The following is a 15,885-nucleotide window of genomic DNA, read 5'->3' on the forward strand; positions in this document are numbered from 1 at the left end:
TTTTCTTTCCCCTTTTATGTAGTGCTTAGCATTAGCATCTATGTCCTGATTTTTACATTGTGAATTAATAAAGATTCTTTTTATATATTTGTACTTCTGGCTCCTGGTTCTCCCTTTTTTTGATATCAATAAATTAACCAGGAATTTAACTGTAAAAAACGTTTTTTTTTATGGAAGGCTCCTCTGATCTATCAGAGGTTGATGAGCTGCAATATAACAATGAATATCGCTTGTATAAATTTCCTGAACAGCATGCACATCTAAATCTACACGAATTATAAACCAAGGAATATTCCTTTGTTACTCACCCTATTAGTCAGGCTTATGCTCTCAAAACAAGTAAGGTTTTCTACGGCTTTTGGGTTGTGACACATGATCAGTCCCTCTTTTCCTTTTAGGAAAGTTGAGAGGTACGGCTAACAGAGGATTGGTGGATCGGCTGACTCAGGCTCCCACTGTCATTACTTATCTGTATTATCCAGTCATTAAGCTACTGACAATTCATCACTGGCTGCTGCGCTCTGCACACTGAACATGTATTAAGCTCAGCTTTGTCAGTTCAACTGTTGCCTATGCAGAACGCAGCAATCAAGCTGCCTTTGTCGCTGGTTACTGCATGCTGCACATTGAAATTAAATGTGCAATTCGTAGCAGCCAGAAACAAAGTCAGCTTGAATGCTGCACTCTGCAAAAAGAAAAAGGTTGAAGATAATCAATGAAGAAGTAATGAGAATAACTTGTGCTTTAAGGGTAAATTGTATCTTGTCCAATGGACTAGAGGCTATCATGCAGCCCCTCAACCTCGACATTTCCCTTAGAGACACAAACTACTATGTTTCAAAGGGTTGTCTGATTGCAAATATTGATGACCTTTCGATAAGTTATCAATAATACAACCCCTGGCAAAAATTATGGAATCACCGGCCTTGGAGGATGTTCATTCAGTTGTTTAATTTTGTAGAAAAAAAGCAGATCACAGACATGGCACAAAACTAAAGTCATTTCAAATTAGAAACACTAAAAGAAATCAAGAACAAAAAATTTGGTAATCAGTAATGGTTACTTTTTTAACCAAGCATAGGGGAAAAATGATGTAATCACTCAATTCTGAGGAAAAAATATGGAATCACACTGTAAATTTTCATTTCCAAACACCTGCATCAAATTAGATCTGCTCGTTAGTCTGCATCTAAAAAGGAGTGATCACACCTTGGGAGAGCTGGACTGACATGAATCCTGGCTCCAACACAAGAGATGTCAATAGAAACAAAGGAGAGGATTATCAAACCCTTAAAAGAGGGTAAATCATCACGCAATGTTGCAAAAGATGTTGGTTGTTCACAGTCAGCTGTGTCTAAAATCTGGACCAAATACAAACAACATGGGAAGGTTGTTAAAGGCAAACATACTGGTAGACCAATGAAGACATCAAACTGTCAAGACTGGAAACTTCAAGCAATATGTCTCCAAAACAGGAAATGCACAACAAAACAAATGAGGAACGAATGGGTGGAAACTGGAGTCAATGTCTGTGATCGAACTGCAAGAAACCGCCTAAAGGAAATGGGATTTACATATAGAAAAGCTAAACAAAAGCCATCATTAACACCTAAACAGAAAAAAACAAGGTTACAATGGGCTAAGGAAAAGCAATCATGGACTATGGATGACTAGATGAAAGTCATATTCAGTGATGAATCGCGAATCTGCATTGAGCTAGGTGATGATGCTAGAACTTTTGTTTGGTGATGTTCCAATAAGATTTATAAAGATGACTGCCTGAAGAGAACATGAAAATGTCCACAGTCATTGATGATATGGGGCTGCATGTCAGGAGATGGCTGTCCTTACATCTTCAATAAATGCACAAGTTTATGTTGATATTTTGGACACTTTTCTTATCCCATCAATTGAAAGGATGTTTGGGGATGATGAAATCATTTTCCAAGATAAGAATGCATCCTGCCATAGAGCAAAAACTGTGAAAAAATTCCTTGAAAAAAGACACATAAGGTCAATGTCATGGCCTGCAAATAGTCCAGATCTCAATCCAATTGAAAATCTTTGGTGGAAGTTGAAGAAAATGGTCCATGACAAGGCTCCAACCTGCAAAGCTGATCTGGCAACAGCAATCAGAGAAAGTTGGAGCCAGATTGATGAAGAGTACTGTTTGACACTCACTAAGTCCATGCCTCAGAGACTGCAAGCTGTTATAAAAGCCAGAGGTTGTGCAACAAAATACTAGTGATGTTTTGGAGTGTTTTTGGTTTGCTTGTTTTTCATGATTCCATATTTTTTTCCCTCAAAATTGAGTGACTCCATAATTTTCCCCTCCGCGCTGTTTTCAAATCAAATCCGGCGCCTGCGCAGTTTTGTTCTGCCTGGGGCTGGGCTTGTGAATCCCAGCCCCGCATTATGCACAGTGCGGGGCTGGGATTCACAAGCTGGGTGGCTGCACAGGCGCAGTCTGCGAGACTGCATCTGAGGTCAGATGGGCAGCGCTCACTGCGCCTGCCCCAGGCAGATAAAAACAGCGCAGGCACCGGATTTGATTTGAAAGCAGTGCGGAGGGGGCGGCGCCTGGCGCCGAAGAAGCCTTGAGTGACGGCAGTGTGGCGTGTGCAGCAGGGGGGTTAAGACCTGCCTCCAGGGCTAAAGACAGGTATTTTTGCAAAATTATAAAACGCTTTATTTCTGCTTTGACTGCACCAATAACTAAAAGAGCCACCTTGTCAGAATGCAGCATTACTGCTGCACAAGGTGGCTCTTTTAGTTTCTAACGGCTGGAGGGGGTGACAGAGTCCCTTTAAGTAATATGGTGATGTTACATCATTAACTCTTGCTATCGGCCTGCATAGTTATTCACTAAGGTGCCCGCTAAGGCGCTGGGGGTTTCATGTCACTATAATTAAGTTACATCTACAGCTCTGAACACATGGCTGTGGGACCACTAAATGGTGCTTTGGCCCCCTTGGCTAAACACACAGCTATGCCTTTGTCTATATAGAATGAGAAACTGCATATAAAAATTACCAGCATTAAATTCAATACTAAAATATTCTTTCTTTGTAGAAACGGTTTTATCGCTTTACAAGCTTTACGCTGGTTTACTCCAAGAAATGTTGTCTATAAAAACTGTTTTATGCTGTCACCTTTAAAGTCCTATGTCATTACCCAAGAAAGGTTTTCTTTTGCTATATTTTAGCAAACAGGAAATACACATTTTTAAGTAGCAATTATTCATAATTACCCTGACAGGTTAGACGCTTGAAAGATCACATTTGCATTACCTTTCATCCCAAAATGCTACGAGCTACCCACATTATCATGAAAATAGAAGATGGAGCAAGTTTATTTCTGCTGATCAGTGGGGAGGGAATGACTGTTTTGATGCAAAGATTCTTTTTTTCTTTAATAAATTCATGTTTCAGCTGCATCAGAGCGCCATCGTGTGGAGGTTACATGAAATTACATTAGCAAGTACTAGGTACAGAACATGAGTGAAAATATCAATCTACAGATGAGTTTTTATTACAAATGAAAAAAAAGCATTACATGTACAATTAGGTGAATTAGGTGAATTATCTAATATATAATTGCCTAGAATACTACTTCCTGCAATTTGTGCCAACTTCCGTGGCTTTGTCCGGAGCTAATGTCCGGAGCTAATGTCCGGAGCTAATGTCCGGAGATAAGTGACGTCACCAGTGTCCTACACCCAGGCAGAGCACAGGGGCTCCAGGCAGCATATGGGGCCCCAGGCAGAGCACAGTGGCCCCAGGCAGAGCACAGGGGCCCCAGGCAGCATATGGGGCCCCAGGCAGAGCACAGTGGTTCCAGGCAGAGCACAGGGGCCCCAGGCAGCATATGGGGCCCCAGGCAGAGCACAGTGGCCCCAGGCAGAGCACAGGGGCCCCAGGCAGAACATGGGGCCCCAGGCAGAGCACAGGGGCCCCAGGCAGCATATGGGGCCCCAGGCAGAGCACAGGGGCCCCAGGCAGCATATGGGGCCCCAGGCAGAGCACAGGGGCCCCAGGCAGCATATGGGGCCCCAGGCAGAGCACAGTGGCCCCAGGCAGAGCACAGGGGCCCCAGGCAGAACATGGGGCCCCAGGCAGAGCACAGGGGCCCCAGGCAGAGCACAGGGGCCCCAGGCAGCATATGGGGCCCCAGGCAGAGCACAGGGCCCCCAGGCAGCATATGGGGCCCCAGGCAGAGCACAGTGGCCCCAGGCAGCATATGGGGCCCCAGGCAGAGCACAGTGGCCCCAGGCAGAGCACAGGGGCCCCAGGCAGCATATGGGGCCCCAGGCAGAGCACAGTGGTCCCAGGCAGAGCACAGGGGCCCCAGGCAGCTTATGGGGCCCCAGGCAGAGCACAGTGGCCCCAGGCAGAACATGGGGCCCCAGGCAGAGCACAGTGGCCCCAGGCAGAGCACAGGGGCCCCAGGTAGAACATGGGGCCCCAGGCAGAGCACAAAGGCCCCAGGCAGAGCACAGGGGCCCCAGGCAGCATATGGGGGCCCAGGCAGAGCACAGGGGCCCCAGGCAGCATATGGGGCCCCAGGCAGAGCACAGTGGCCCCAGGCAGAGCACACACCAAATCGGAGGCCGAGGGGCCCCGCCAACCAAATCGGAGGCTGAGGGGCCCCGCCAACCAAATCGGAGGCCGAGGAGCCCCGCCCACCAAATTGAAGGCCGAGCGGCCCCACCCACCAAAGCGGAGGCCGAGGGGCCCGGCCCCGACCACCAAAGCGGAGGCCGAGGGGCCCCGACCACCACATCGGAGGCCGAGGGGCCCCGCCCACCAAATCGGAGGCCGAGGGTCCCCGCCCACCAAATCGGAGGCCGAGGGTCCCGCCCACCAAATCGGAGGCCGAGGGGCCCCGCCTACCAAATTGGAGGCCGAGGGTCCCCGCCCACCAAATTGGAGGCCGAGGGTCCCCGCCCACCAAATAGGAGGCCGAGGGTCCCCGCCCACCAAATCAGAGGCCGAGGGTCCCCGCCAACCAAATCGGAGGCCGAGGGTCCCCGCCCACCAAATCGGAGGCCGGGGGTTCCCGCCCACCAAATCGGAGGCCGGGGGTCCCTGCCCACCAAATCGGAGGCCGAGGGGCCCCGCCCACCAAATCGAAGGCCGAGGGGCCCCGCCCACAAAAGCGGAGGCCGAGGGTCCCCGCACACCAAATCGGAGGCAGAGGGTCCCCGCACACCAAATCGGAGGCAGAGGGACCCAGCCCACCAAATCGGAGGCCGAGGGGCCCCGCCCACCAAAGCGGAGGCCGAGGGTCCCCGCCCACCAAATCGGAGGCCGAGGGTCCCCGCCCACCAAATCGGAGGCCGAGGGTCCCCGCCCACCAAATCGGAGGCCGAGGGGCCCCGCCAACCAAATCGGAGGCCGAGGGGCCCCGCCCACCAAATCGGAGGCCGGGGGTCCCCGCCCACCAAATCGGAGGCCGGGGGTCCCCGCCCACCAAATCGGAGTCCGAGGGGCCCCGCCCACCACATCGGAGTCCGAGGGGCCCCGCCCACCAAATCGGAGGCCGAGGGTCCCCGCCCACCTAATCGGAGGCCGAGGGTCCCCACCCACCAAATCGGAGGCCGAGGGTCCCCGCCCACCAAATCGGAGGCCGAGGGGCCCCACCCACCAAATCGAAGGCCGAGGGGCCCCGCCCACAAAAGCGGAGGCCGAGGGTCCCCGCACACCAAATCGGAGGCAGAGGGACCCAGCCCACCAAATCGGAGGCCGAGGGGCCCCGCCCACCAAAGCGGAGGCCGAGGGTCCCCGCCCACCAAATCGGAGGCCGAGGGTCCCCGCCCACCAAATCGGAGGCCGAGGGTCCCCGCCCACCAAATTGGAGGCCGAGGGTCCCCGCCCACCAAATTGGAGGCCGAGGGTCCCCGCCCACCAAATGGGAGGCCGAGGGTCCCCGCCCACCAAATGGGAGGCCGAGGGTCCCCGCCCACCAAATCGGAGGCCGAGGGTCCCCGCCCACCAAATCGGAGGCCGAGGGGCCCCACCAACCAAATCGGAGGCCGAGGGGCCCCGCCCACCAAATCGGAGGCCGAGGGTCCCCGCCCACCAAATCGGAGGCCGAGGGGCCCCGCCCACCAAAGCGGAGGCCGAGGGGCCCCGCCCACCAAAGCGGAGGCCGAGGGGCCCCGCCCACCAAAGCGGAGGCCGAGGGGCCCCGCCCACCACATCGGAGGCCGAGGGGCCTCGCCCACCACATCAGAGGCCGAGGGGCCCCGCCCACCACATCGGAGGCCGAGGGGCCCCGCCCACCACATCGGAGGCCGAGGGGCCCCGCCCACCACATCGGAGGCCGAGGGGCCCCGCCCACCAAATCGGAGGCCGAGGGGCCCCGCCCACCAAATCGGAGGCCGAGGGGCCCCGCCCACCAAATCGGAGGCCGAGGGGCCCCGCCCACCAAATCGGAGGCCGAGGGGCCCCGCCCACCAAATCGGAGGCCGAGGGGCCCCACCTGTGAAAATTTTACTGTGAAAATACCTGATGGGCACACAAGTATGCGCCAGTATGGGTACTAAGAGCTTTTCCACATAATAATGAAATATTTTAAAATGTCATAGAACATACCAATATACATAGTTATTGATACATATTATTTATTATTTACATTATTGTTCTTAACCCCTTAGTGACAGAGCCAATTTGGTACTTAATGACCGAGCCAATTTTTACAATTCTGACCAGTGTCACTTTATGAGGTTATAACTCTGGAACGCTTTATCGGATCCCGCTGATTCTGAGATTGTTTTTTCGTGACATGTTGTACTTCAAGTTAGTGGTAACATTTCTTCGATATTACTTGCGATTATTTATGAAAAAAATGGAAATATGGCGAAAATTTTTAAAATTTTGCAATTTTCAAACTTTGTATTTTTATGCCCTTAAATCAGAGAGATATGTCACAAAAAATAGTTAATAAATAACATTTCTCACATGTCTACTTTACATCAGCACAATTTTGGAAACAATTTTTTTTTTTGTTAGGGAGTTATAAGGGTTAAAAGTTGACCAGCAATTTCTCATTTTTACAACACCATGTTTTTTTTAGGGACCACATCACCTTTGAAGTGATTTTGAGGGGTCTATATGATAGAAAATAACCAAGTGTGACACCATTCTAAAAACTGCACCCCTCAAGCTGCTCAAAACCACATTCAAGAAGTTTATTAACCCTTTACGTACTTCACAGGAACTAAAACAATGTGGAAGAAAAAAATTAACATTTTACTTTTTTTTGCAAACATTTTACTTCAGAACCATTTTTTTTAATTTTCACAAGTGTAAAAACAGAAATTTAACCACAAATTTTGTTGTGCAATTTTTCCTGAGTACGCCGATACCCCATATGTGGAGGTAAACCACTGTTTGGGCGCACCGCAGAGCTTGGAAGTGAAGGAGCACCGTTTGACTGTTTCAATGCAGAATTGGCTGGAATTGAGATCGGACGCCATGTCGCGTTTGGAGAGCCCCTAATGTGCCTAAACAGTGGAAACCCCCCACAAGTGACACCATTTTGGAAACTAGACCCCCGAAGGAACTTATCTAGATGTGTGGTGAGCACTTTGAACCCCCAAGTGCTTCACAGAAGTTTATAACGTAGAGCCGTGAAAATAAAAAATCGCATTTGTTTTCACAAAAATGATTTTTTCGCCCACAAATTCTTATTTTCACAAGGGTAACAGGAGAAATTAGACCACAAAAGTTGTTGTGCAATTTCTCCTGAGTACGTCGATACCCCATATGTGGAGGTAAACCACTGTTTGGGCGCACCGCAGAGCTTGGAAGTGAAGGAGCACCGTTTGACTTTTTCAATGCAGAATTGGCTGGAATTGAGATCGGATGCCATGTCGCGTTTGGAGAGTCCCTGATGTGCCTAAACAGTGGAAACCCCCCACAAGTGACACCATTTTGGAAACTAGACCCCCCAAGGAACTTATCTAGATGTGTGGTGAGCACTTTGAACCCCCAAGTGCTTCACAGAAGTTTATAACGTAGAGCCGTGAAAATAAAAAATCTCATTTTTTCTACAAAAATGATCTTTTTGCCCCAAAATTTTTATTTTCACAAGGGTAACAGGAGAAATTAGACCACAAAAGTTGTTGTGCAATTTCTCCTGAGTACGTCGATACCCCATATGTGGAGGTAAACCACTGTTTGGGCGCACCGCAGAGCTTGGAAGTGAAGGAGCACCGTTTGACTTTTTCAATGCAGAATTGGCTGGAATTGAGATCGGATGCCATGTCGCGTTTGGAGAGTCCCTGATGTGCCTAAACAGTGGAAACCCCCCACAAGTGATACCATTTTGGAAACTAGACCCCCCAAGGAACTTATCTAGATGTGTGGTGAGCACTTTGAACCCCCAAGTGCTTCACAGAAGTTTATAACGTAGAGCCGTGAAAATAAAAAATCTCATTTTTTCTACAAAAATGATCTTTTTGCCCCCAAATTTTTATTTTCACAAGGGTAACAGGAGAAATTAGACCACAAAAGTTGTTGTGCAATTTCTCCTGAGTACGTCGATACCCCATATATGGGGGTAAACCACTGTTTGGGCGCACCGCAGAGCTTGGAAGAGAAGGAGTGTCGTTTGACTTTTTCAATGTAGAATTGGCTGGAATTGAGATCGGACGCCATGTCACGTTTGGAGAGCCGCTGATGTGCCTAAACAGTAGAGACCCCCCACATATGACACCATTTTGGAAACTAGACCCCTTAAGGAACTTATCTAGATGTGTGGTGAGCACTTTAAACCCCCAGGTGCTTCACAGAAGTTTATAACGTAGAGCCGTGAAAATAAAAAAATCGCATTTTTTCTACAAAAATGATCTTTTTGCCTCCAAATTTTTATTTTACCAAGGGTAACAGGAGAAAATGGACCCCAGAAGCTGTTGTACAATTTTTCTTGAGTACGCCGACACCCCATATGTGGGGGTAAACCACTGTTTGGGCGCATGGCTGAGCTCGGAAGCAAAGGAGCGCCATTTGACTTTTCAATGCAAAATTGACTGGAATTGAGATCGGACGCCATGTCGCGTTTGGAGAGCCCCTGATGTGCCTAAACAGCAGAAACCCCCCAAAAGTGACCCCATTTTGGAAACTAGACCCCCCATGGAACTTATCTAGATGTGTAGTGAGAACTTTGAATGCCCAAGTGCATCACAGAAGTTTATAATGCAGAGTCGTGAAAATAAAAAATATATATTTTTTAACAATAAAGATTTTTTAGCCCCCAAGTTTTTATTTTCACAAGGGTAACAAGAGAAATTGGACCCCAAAAGTTGTTGTCCAATTTGTCCTGAGTATGCTGGTACCCCATATGTGGGGGTAAACCACTGTTTGGGCGCATGGCAGAGCTCGGAAGGGAAGGAGTGCCATTTTGGAATGCAGACTTTGATAGAATTGTCTGCGGGCGTTATGTTGCCTTTGCAGACCCCTAATGTACCTAAACAGTAGAAACCCCCAACAAGTGACCCCATTTTGGAAAATAGACCCCCCAAGGAACTTATCTAGATATGTGGTGAGAACTTTGAATGCCCAAGTGCTTCACAGAAGTTTATAATGCAGAGTAGTGAAAATAAAAAATATTTTTTTTCCCACAAAAAAGATTTTTTTAGCCCCCAAATTTTTATTTTCACAAGGGTAACAAGAGAAATTGGACCCCAAAAGTTGTTGTCCAATTTGTCCTGAGTATGCTGGTACCCCATATGTGGGGGTAAACCACTGTTTGGGCGCACGGCAGAGCTCGGAAGGGAAGGAGCGCCATTTTGCAATGCAGACTTTGATAGAATTGTCTGCGGGCGTTATGTTGCGTTTGCAGACCCCTAATGTACCTAAACAGTAGAAACCCCCACAAGTGACCAAATTTTGGAAACTAGACCCCCTAAGGAACTTATCTAGATATGTGGTGAGAACTTTGAAAGCTCAAGTGCTTCACAGAAATTTATAATGCAGAGTAGTGAAAATAAAAAAATATATTTTTTTCCAACAAAAAAGATTTTTAGCCCCCAAGTTTTTATTTTCACAAGGGTAACAGGAGAAATTGGACCCCAAAAGTTGTTGTCCAATTTATCCCGAGTACGCTGATGCCCCATATGTGGGGGTAAACCACTGTTTGGGCGCACGGCAGAGCTCAGAAGGGAGGGAGTACCATTTGACTTTTTTAGCGCAAAATTGGCTGTCGTGTTTGGAGACCCCCTGATGTACCTAAACAGTGGAAACCCCCCAATTCTAACTCCAACCCTAACCCCAACACAGCCCTAACCCTAATCTCAACCCGATCCATAATCCTAATCACAACCCTAACGATAATCACAACCCTAACCCCAAAACAGCCCTAATCTCAACCCTAACCATAACCCTAATCAAAACCCTAAATCCAACACACCCCTAACCCTAATCCTAACCCTAATCCCAACCCTAATCCCAAACGTAACACTAATCCCAACCCTAATCCAAACCCTAACCCTAATCCCAACTCTAACCCTAACTTTAGCCCCAACCCTAACTTTAGCCCCAACCCTAACCATAACTTTAGCCCCCGTCGTCACAAAAAAAGTTCAATGTAACCTTTTTTTTGTACGTCGCGTCCGCCATTTCCGCGGATGCGTAGCCGTAACTCTGCCCCCTCCTCCCCAGGACATAGACTGGGCAGCGGATGCGTTGAAAAACTGCATCCGCTGCCCACGTTGTGCACAATTTTCACAACGTGCGTCGGTACATCGGGCCGACGCATTGCGACCGCCCCGTACCGACGCAAGTGTGAAAGAAGCCTTAGGCTACTTTCAGACATAGCGCATTTTTGAGCGCTATTTTGCGGGCGCTTTTCAAAAATGCGCAATGTCATTTTCGTCTGCCGGCAAAGTGAATGAGAAATTCACTTTGCCGTTCAGACACACCGCAAAAAAACGCGGCGCTTTTGTCTGCAAACACGCCGGCGTAAAAAGAATTGACATGTCAATTCTTTACGCAGCGGCGTGTCTGCGTATCCCCCTAGGGCCCCATATTACCTTCCACACACAGCGCCTTTGTCCTGGGTGTCGGCGTCTTTGTACGGAGGGGTTGACACCCAGGACCGGACGTGACGTCGGACAGGAAGAGGGAAGCCCCCGCCCCCCAGTGAAGCAGCATGGAGTCCTTCTGTGTGTGTGTGTGTGCGTGTGTGTGCGTGTGTGTGTCCCCATGCGACGCTAGTGCCACCATTGTGCTAAGTCGCCGTATGGGACTACTACTCCCATCCGGTATTAGGATGGGAGAGTTGTCCCTGTGTCCGGCGACTTAGCACAATTGTAAAGTTACACAAAACACCTACACACAATACACATACATGACACACAGTACATACAACATATAACACAGAGTATATACTCACCAACAGCACACTTGTAGGCGAAGCCCTCGATCCTCCAGGAAAAAATCCAAAAATAATAAACCAAATTCATACTCCCTGTCCGCAGAATCCATAAAACGAGTGTCCCACGCCGATCGGCTGCTCTCCGGCGATACACTGCCAGGAGCGAAGCTCCTAGCAGTGTATCGCGTACTGTTCCGGAGTTCAATGACTCCGGCGTCTCGGTTAACAGCAGTACAGCTGCGTTGAACTTTCCCACGCAGCACTGCCGTTAAGCGAGAGTGCCGGGGTCAATGACCGCCGGTAAACTCGCTCGCGCATGCGCAGTGACACACCGACAGGAACTATGGCTCCTGTCAGTGTGTTGCTGCAGCCGTGGAGAGCAGACATATCTCTGGATGTGTCTGTTCTCCATGGAAAATCTTGATACGTGGCACTTAAATATGTGGCAATTAAATACGTGACACGTGGCACTTATACGTGATACGTGTCACTTAAATACGTGGCACTGAAATACGTGGCACGTGGCACTTTGATACGTGGCACGTGGCACTTTGATACGTGGCACGTGGCACTTTGATACGTGGCACTGAAATATGTGGCACGTGGCACTTTGATACGTGGCACGTGTCACTTAAATACGTGGCACGTGGCACTGAAAGATGTGGCACGTGGCACTTTGATACGTGGCACGTGGCACTGAAATATGTGGCACGTGGCACTTTGATACGTGGCACGTGGCACTTTGATACGTGGCACGTGGCACTTTGATACGTGGCACGTGGCACTTTGATACGTGGCACTGAAATATGTGGCACGTGGCACTTTGATACGTGGCACGTGTCACTTAAATACGTAATACGTGGCACTGAAATATGTGGGACACGTCGCACAAAAAAGTTACATGTAGTTTTTTTTGTGTCGACGGTCCGCCGAAGCACGACGCATCCGTCGCACGACGGATGCGACATGTGGCAATCCGTCGCAATGCGTCGCTAATGCAAGCCAATGGAGGAAAAACGCATCCTGCAAGCACTTTTGCAGGATGCGTTTTTTCTCCAACGACGCATTGCGACGGAAGCCAAAAAACGCTAGTGTGAAAGTAGCCTAACCCTAACCCTAGCCCTAACCCTAAATTTAGCCCCAACCCTAACCCTAACCCTAACCCTAACTCTAACCCTAACCCTAACCCTAATTTTAGCCCCAACTTGTCTTCTCCTGCCGGCCGGCAGATGGCAGCAGATGGCGGGCGCACTGCGCATGCGCCCGCCATGATGAAAAAGCCGGCTGGCAGGAGAAGACAGAAGAGGACCCAGGGACCCCGGGTGAGTATGTTAGGGTCCCCGAATCCCCCTATTTCTCTGTCCTCTGATGTGCGATCACATCAGAGGACAGAGAAATAACTGATCGCTTTTTTTTTTTTTTTTTTTTTTGCGGTCGCCGGTAAACTGTTAATTACCGGCGATCGCAAAGCAGGGGTCGGTGCAAATCGACCCCGATCATGTTCTTTGGGGTCTCGGCTACCCCCGGCAGCCGAGACCCCAAAGAACATCCGGGTGCCGGGCGGCGGGCGCACTGCGCGTGCGCCCGCCATTTTTTCCCGGAAAAAAGATGGCGGCGCCCATGGGGAGACACGAGGAGCACCGGGGGAGGTAGGTGAGTATTGGGGGGCTATTGGGGGCCATCGGGGACCACATTTCTCTGTCCTCCGATGTGCGATCACATCGGAGGACAGAGAAATTAAACGGCAAATCGCGTTTTTTTTTTTTTTGTTGCGACCGCCGGTAAACGGTTAATTACCGGCGATCGCAACTCGGGGGTCGGTAAAAACCCCCCGAATCATGTTCTCTGGGGTCTCGGCTACCCTCGGCAACCGAGACCCCAGAGAAAATCCGACTCTGGGGGGCGCTATTCACTTTTTCCACAGCGCCGTTAATTAACGGCGCTGTGGTTTAAGTACCCTTAGCGGCCGCCGTTAAAAGGCGTATCGGCGGTCGTTAAGGGGTTAAGCAAAGAACCGTTGTTGTGGCATTTGCCACAACACGCAAAGTTGTTGTCTGATGTCTTTCATCACTCCCCTCATAAGCATGTTCATGGATCCTGTGTAACTGTACCTTAAATAACAAGAATTGTCAAGAGCTGGTGAGTGCAGCCATTTTTTGTTCTTTCTTACTATTATTTATTAATTGTATTATTCTTACATTTGAATAAATAAAGTATATATGGATTCTAGACTCCCGATTCTTTAGAATCGGGCTGCCATCTAGTTCATACATAATGACATAATGTAATATTATGACCTTTCAATAGCTCGAAAAGGATTGTCTTCTTCACTACTGTGTCGATATACATTTCCCGGCCTGTCCCTTTATCACAGTTCCCATCGGCTTATATATTCCTTGTGCTATAGTTCTCAGCATATGAAGGCTCCTTAGGCAAATAACATCTACTTCTTGAGATCCATCTCATCCCCTTACAGGAGCTTTTATTCTATATCCATAGACATTAATAAGGAGTGGGTCCCATCCGCTGCAGGTAAAATAGCTTCCACCTTTCTGGAAAGACCTTCTACAAGATTGTGTAGTGTAAAATTGTGCCATTTATTCCCAAAAGCATGTGTGAGGTCAATCACTGATGTCGGTGGAGAGAGCCGGGCTCGCAAAGCTATTCCATGGCTATAATGTCAAGGCGGTGTGTGGGATAGTCACGTTCTTTCCATCAAACTATTTATTTCTAAACCTTGGGAGGGCACCAGGACAAAGTCATTCAGCAACACAAACTGTCCCCACAAACTGTCCCCACAAAGCTACACGCATGTCATTGCCCAAAATGTGTTGGCCTGGTGAAGAATAAAAGGGAACCCGTCTGTGGGATAAAAGTGTACTGACAGAGTGCGGCCACTGCCCTGAGAGCCCCACTGCCAGGAGGAAATTAACTTTATTCCCCCCAACAGCCTCGATTTCCAGTCCTAGGGGTGGTGCTGCCATGGATTCATTCCCCACTCTGTATATAGAGAGTGGCGGCAGTAACTGCACACCCGGCCATGACTGACTGACAGCCAGCTCTATTGCTGAGCCCTAATGCTGAGCTAGCTGTCAGTCAGTGCCAGGGGCGGCATTACAACCTACACTCCCTATGCACAGAACGGTACCTGAAACCATGCCGGTGCCACCAGTATGACTGAAGGAGGAAGCCTATCGGGAGGAATAAAATTCATTTTCTCCTGGCAGCATGATATTAACCCCATATGTGCAGGCTAACAGAGCTATTTTATATGACAGTTTCCCTTTCAAATTTGCCTTCACTGTAATTAAGAGAGACCTTTGAAAAAGAACCCCATAAAATGATCGTCCCTCCACCAAACTTTATACTAGGCACTGTGCAAGCAGACAGGTAATGTTCTCCTAGAATTCACCAAACACAGACTGGTCCAAAAGACTGGCCAATACAGAAACGTGGTTACGCTGATCCAGAGTTCAATGGCGGCTGCTTTACACCACTCCTACTGACACTTGGCATTGTGCTTGGTGACGTAAGGCTTTCATGCAGCTGCTTGGCCATGGATATCCATGCCATGAAGCCGTCATTATGTTAATTGCAGAGGAGGTTCGGGACTATGTCGTTAGTGAGTCAGTAAAGCTTTAGTCTCAGATCTGTAACTTACGTGGTCTCCACTTCGTGGCTGAGTTACTGTAGCTCATACTCACTTATTCAATAACATCACTCCCAGCTGATCTTGGAATCTTTAGGAGGGACTTAATTGCATGGACTTGTTACAATGATGTTACTATTACAGGACCATTCTCAAATTGAGAGAACTCATTAGAATGAGCCATTCTTCTCAGACAAGGTAGTTAGTGGCAGACTGCATGGCGAGGGGCTGCATGGTATACGCTTGTGGCAAAGGGACTGAATGAAACACCTGAATTCAATGATTTAGAGGTGTCCCAATACTTCTGTCCATGTGGGGTATGTTGCTCTAATAAGAAATGATGACTACAGCCACTTACCAGCAAGACAAGTTTCATGAGGTCTCTCCATGTCTTATCTACAGATGAGAACCGCCGTCCCTCTTCTGGCATCTGGGCCATTATATCAGGGGAGCTGAATATGGGCTCCAGGTACAACCACGTAGCCTGCACTTTTAGCCACTCATCTAGGATCTCTTGTAACAGCAATAACTTTCCTTCCCAATCTCTGTAAAGGAAACACAAGTCTTTAGCTGCAAGTTTCATTGTATGAAGAATGATTTACACTGTAGGACTCCTGTACACAGGCAGGGGAGTAACGATCGGGGTCGCAGAGGTTGTGGCTGCCACCGGGCCCATGAGAGTGAGGGGCTCGCCGACGCGAGCGCTGGACGCACATTCAGCTGAAGTGTATTGCAGCGCAGGGGTCCGTGCGGTGTAATACACGCTGCTAATCAGTCAGATGCCAGCAGCTGTCGTCACCGTGCACGTGACTGGGCGCATGGCAGTGACACTGCCAGCTCCAGGAAAGGACGCCGTG

The 15,885-nt window shown here is 49.0% G+C and overlaps 1 protein-coding gene across 2 annotated transcripts in view; it reads right to left on the reverse strand.

Annotated features, from left to right (window-relative positions):
• DNAH7 (dynein axonemal heavy chain 7) overlaps positions 1–15,885 on the reverse strand; it is a 564,416-nt gene that overhangs the window by 380,270 nt on the left and 168,261 nt on the right. For both annotated transcript variants that reach the window (XM_077275383.1, XM_077275384.1), the window contains exon 18: positions 15,387–15,573. In XM_077275383.1, coding sequence (XP_077131498.1) covers positions 15,387–15,573 — 187 coding nt within the window. The remainder of the gene's footprint in view (positions 1–15,386; positions 15,574–15,885) is intronic.

The sequence above is a fragment of the Ranitomeya variabilis genome, chromosome 7, assembly GCF_051348905.1.
Source record: "Ranitomeya variabilis isolate aRanVar5 chromosome 7, aRanVar5.hap1, whole genome shotgun sequence".
Taxonomy (NCBI): Eukaryota; Metazoa; Chordata; class Amphibia; order Anura; family Dendrobatidae; genus Ranitomeya; species Ranitomeya variabilis.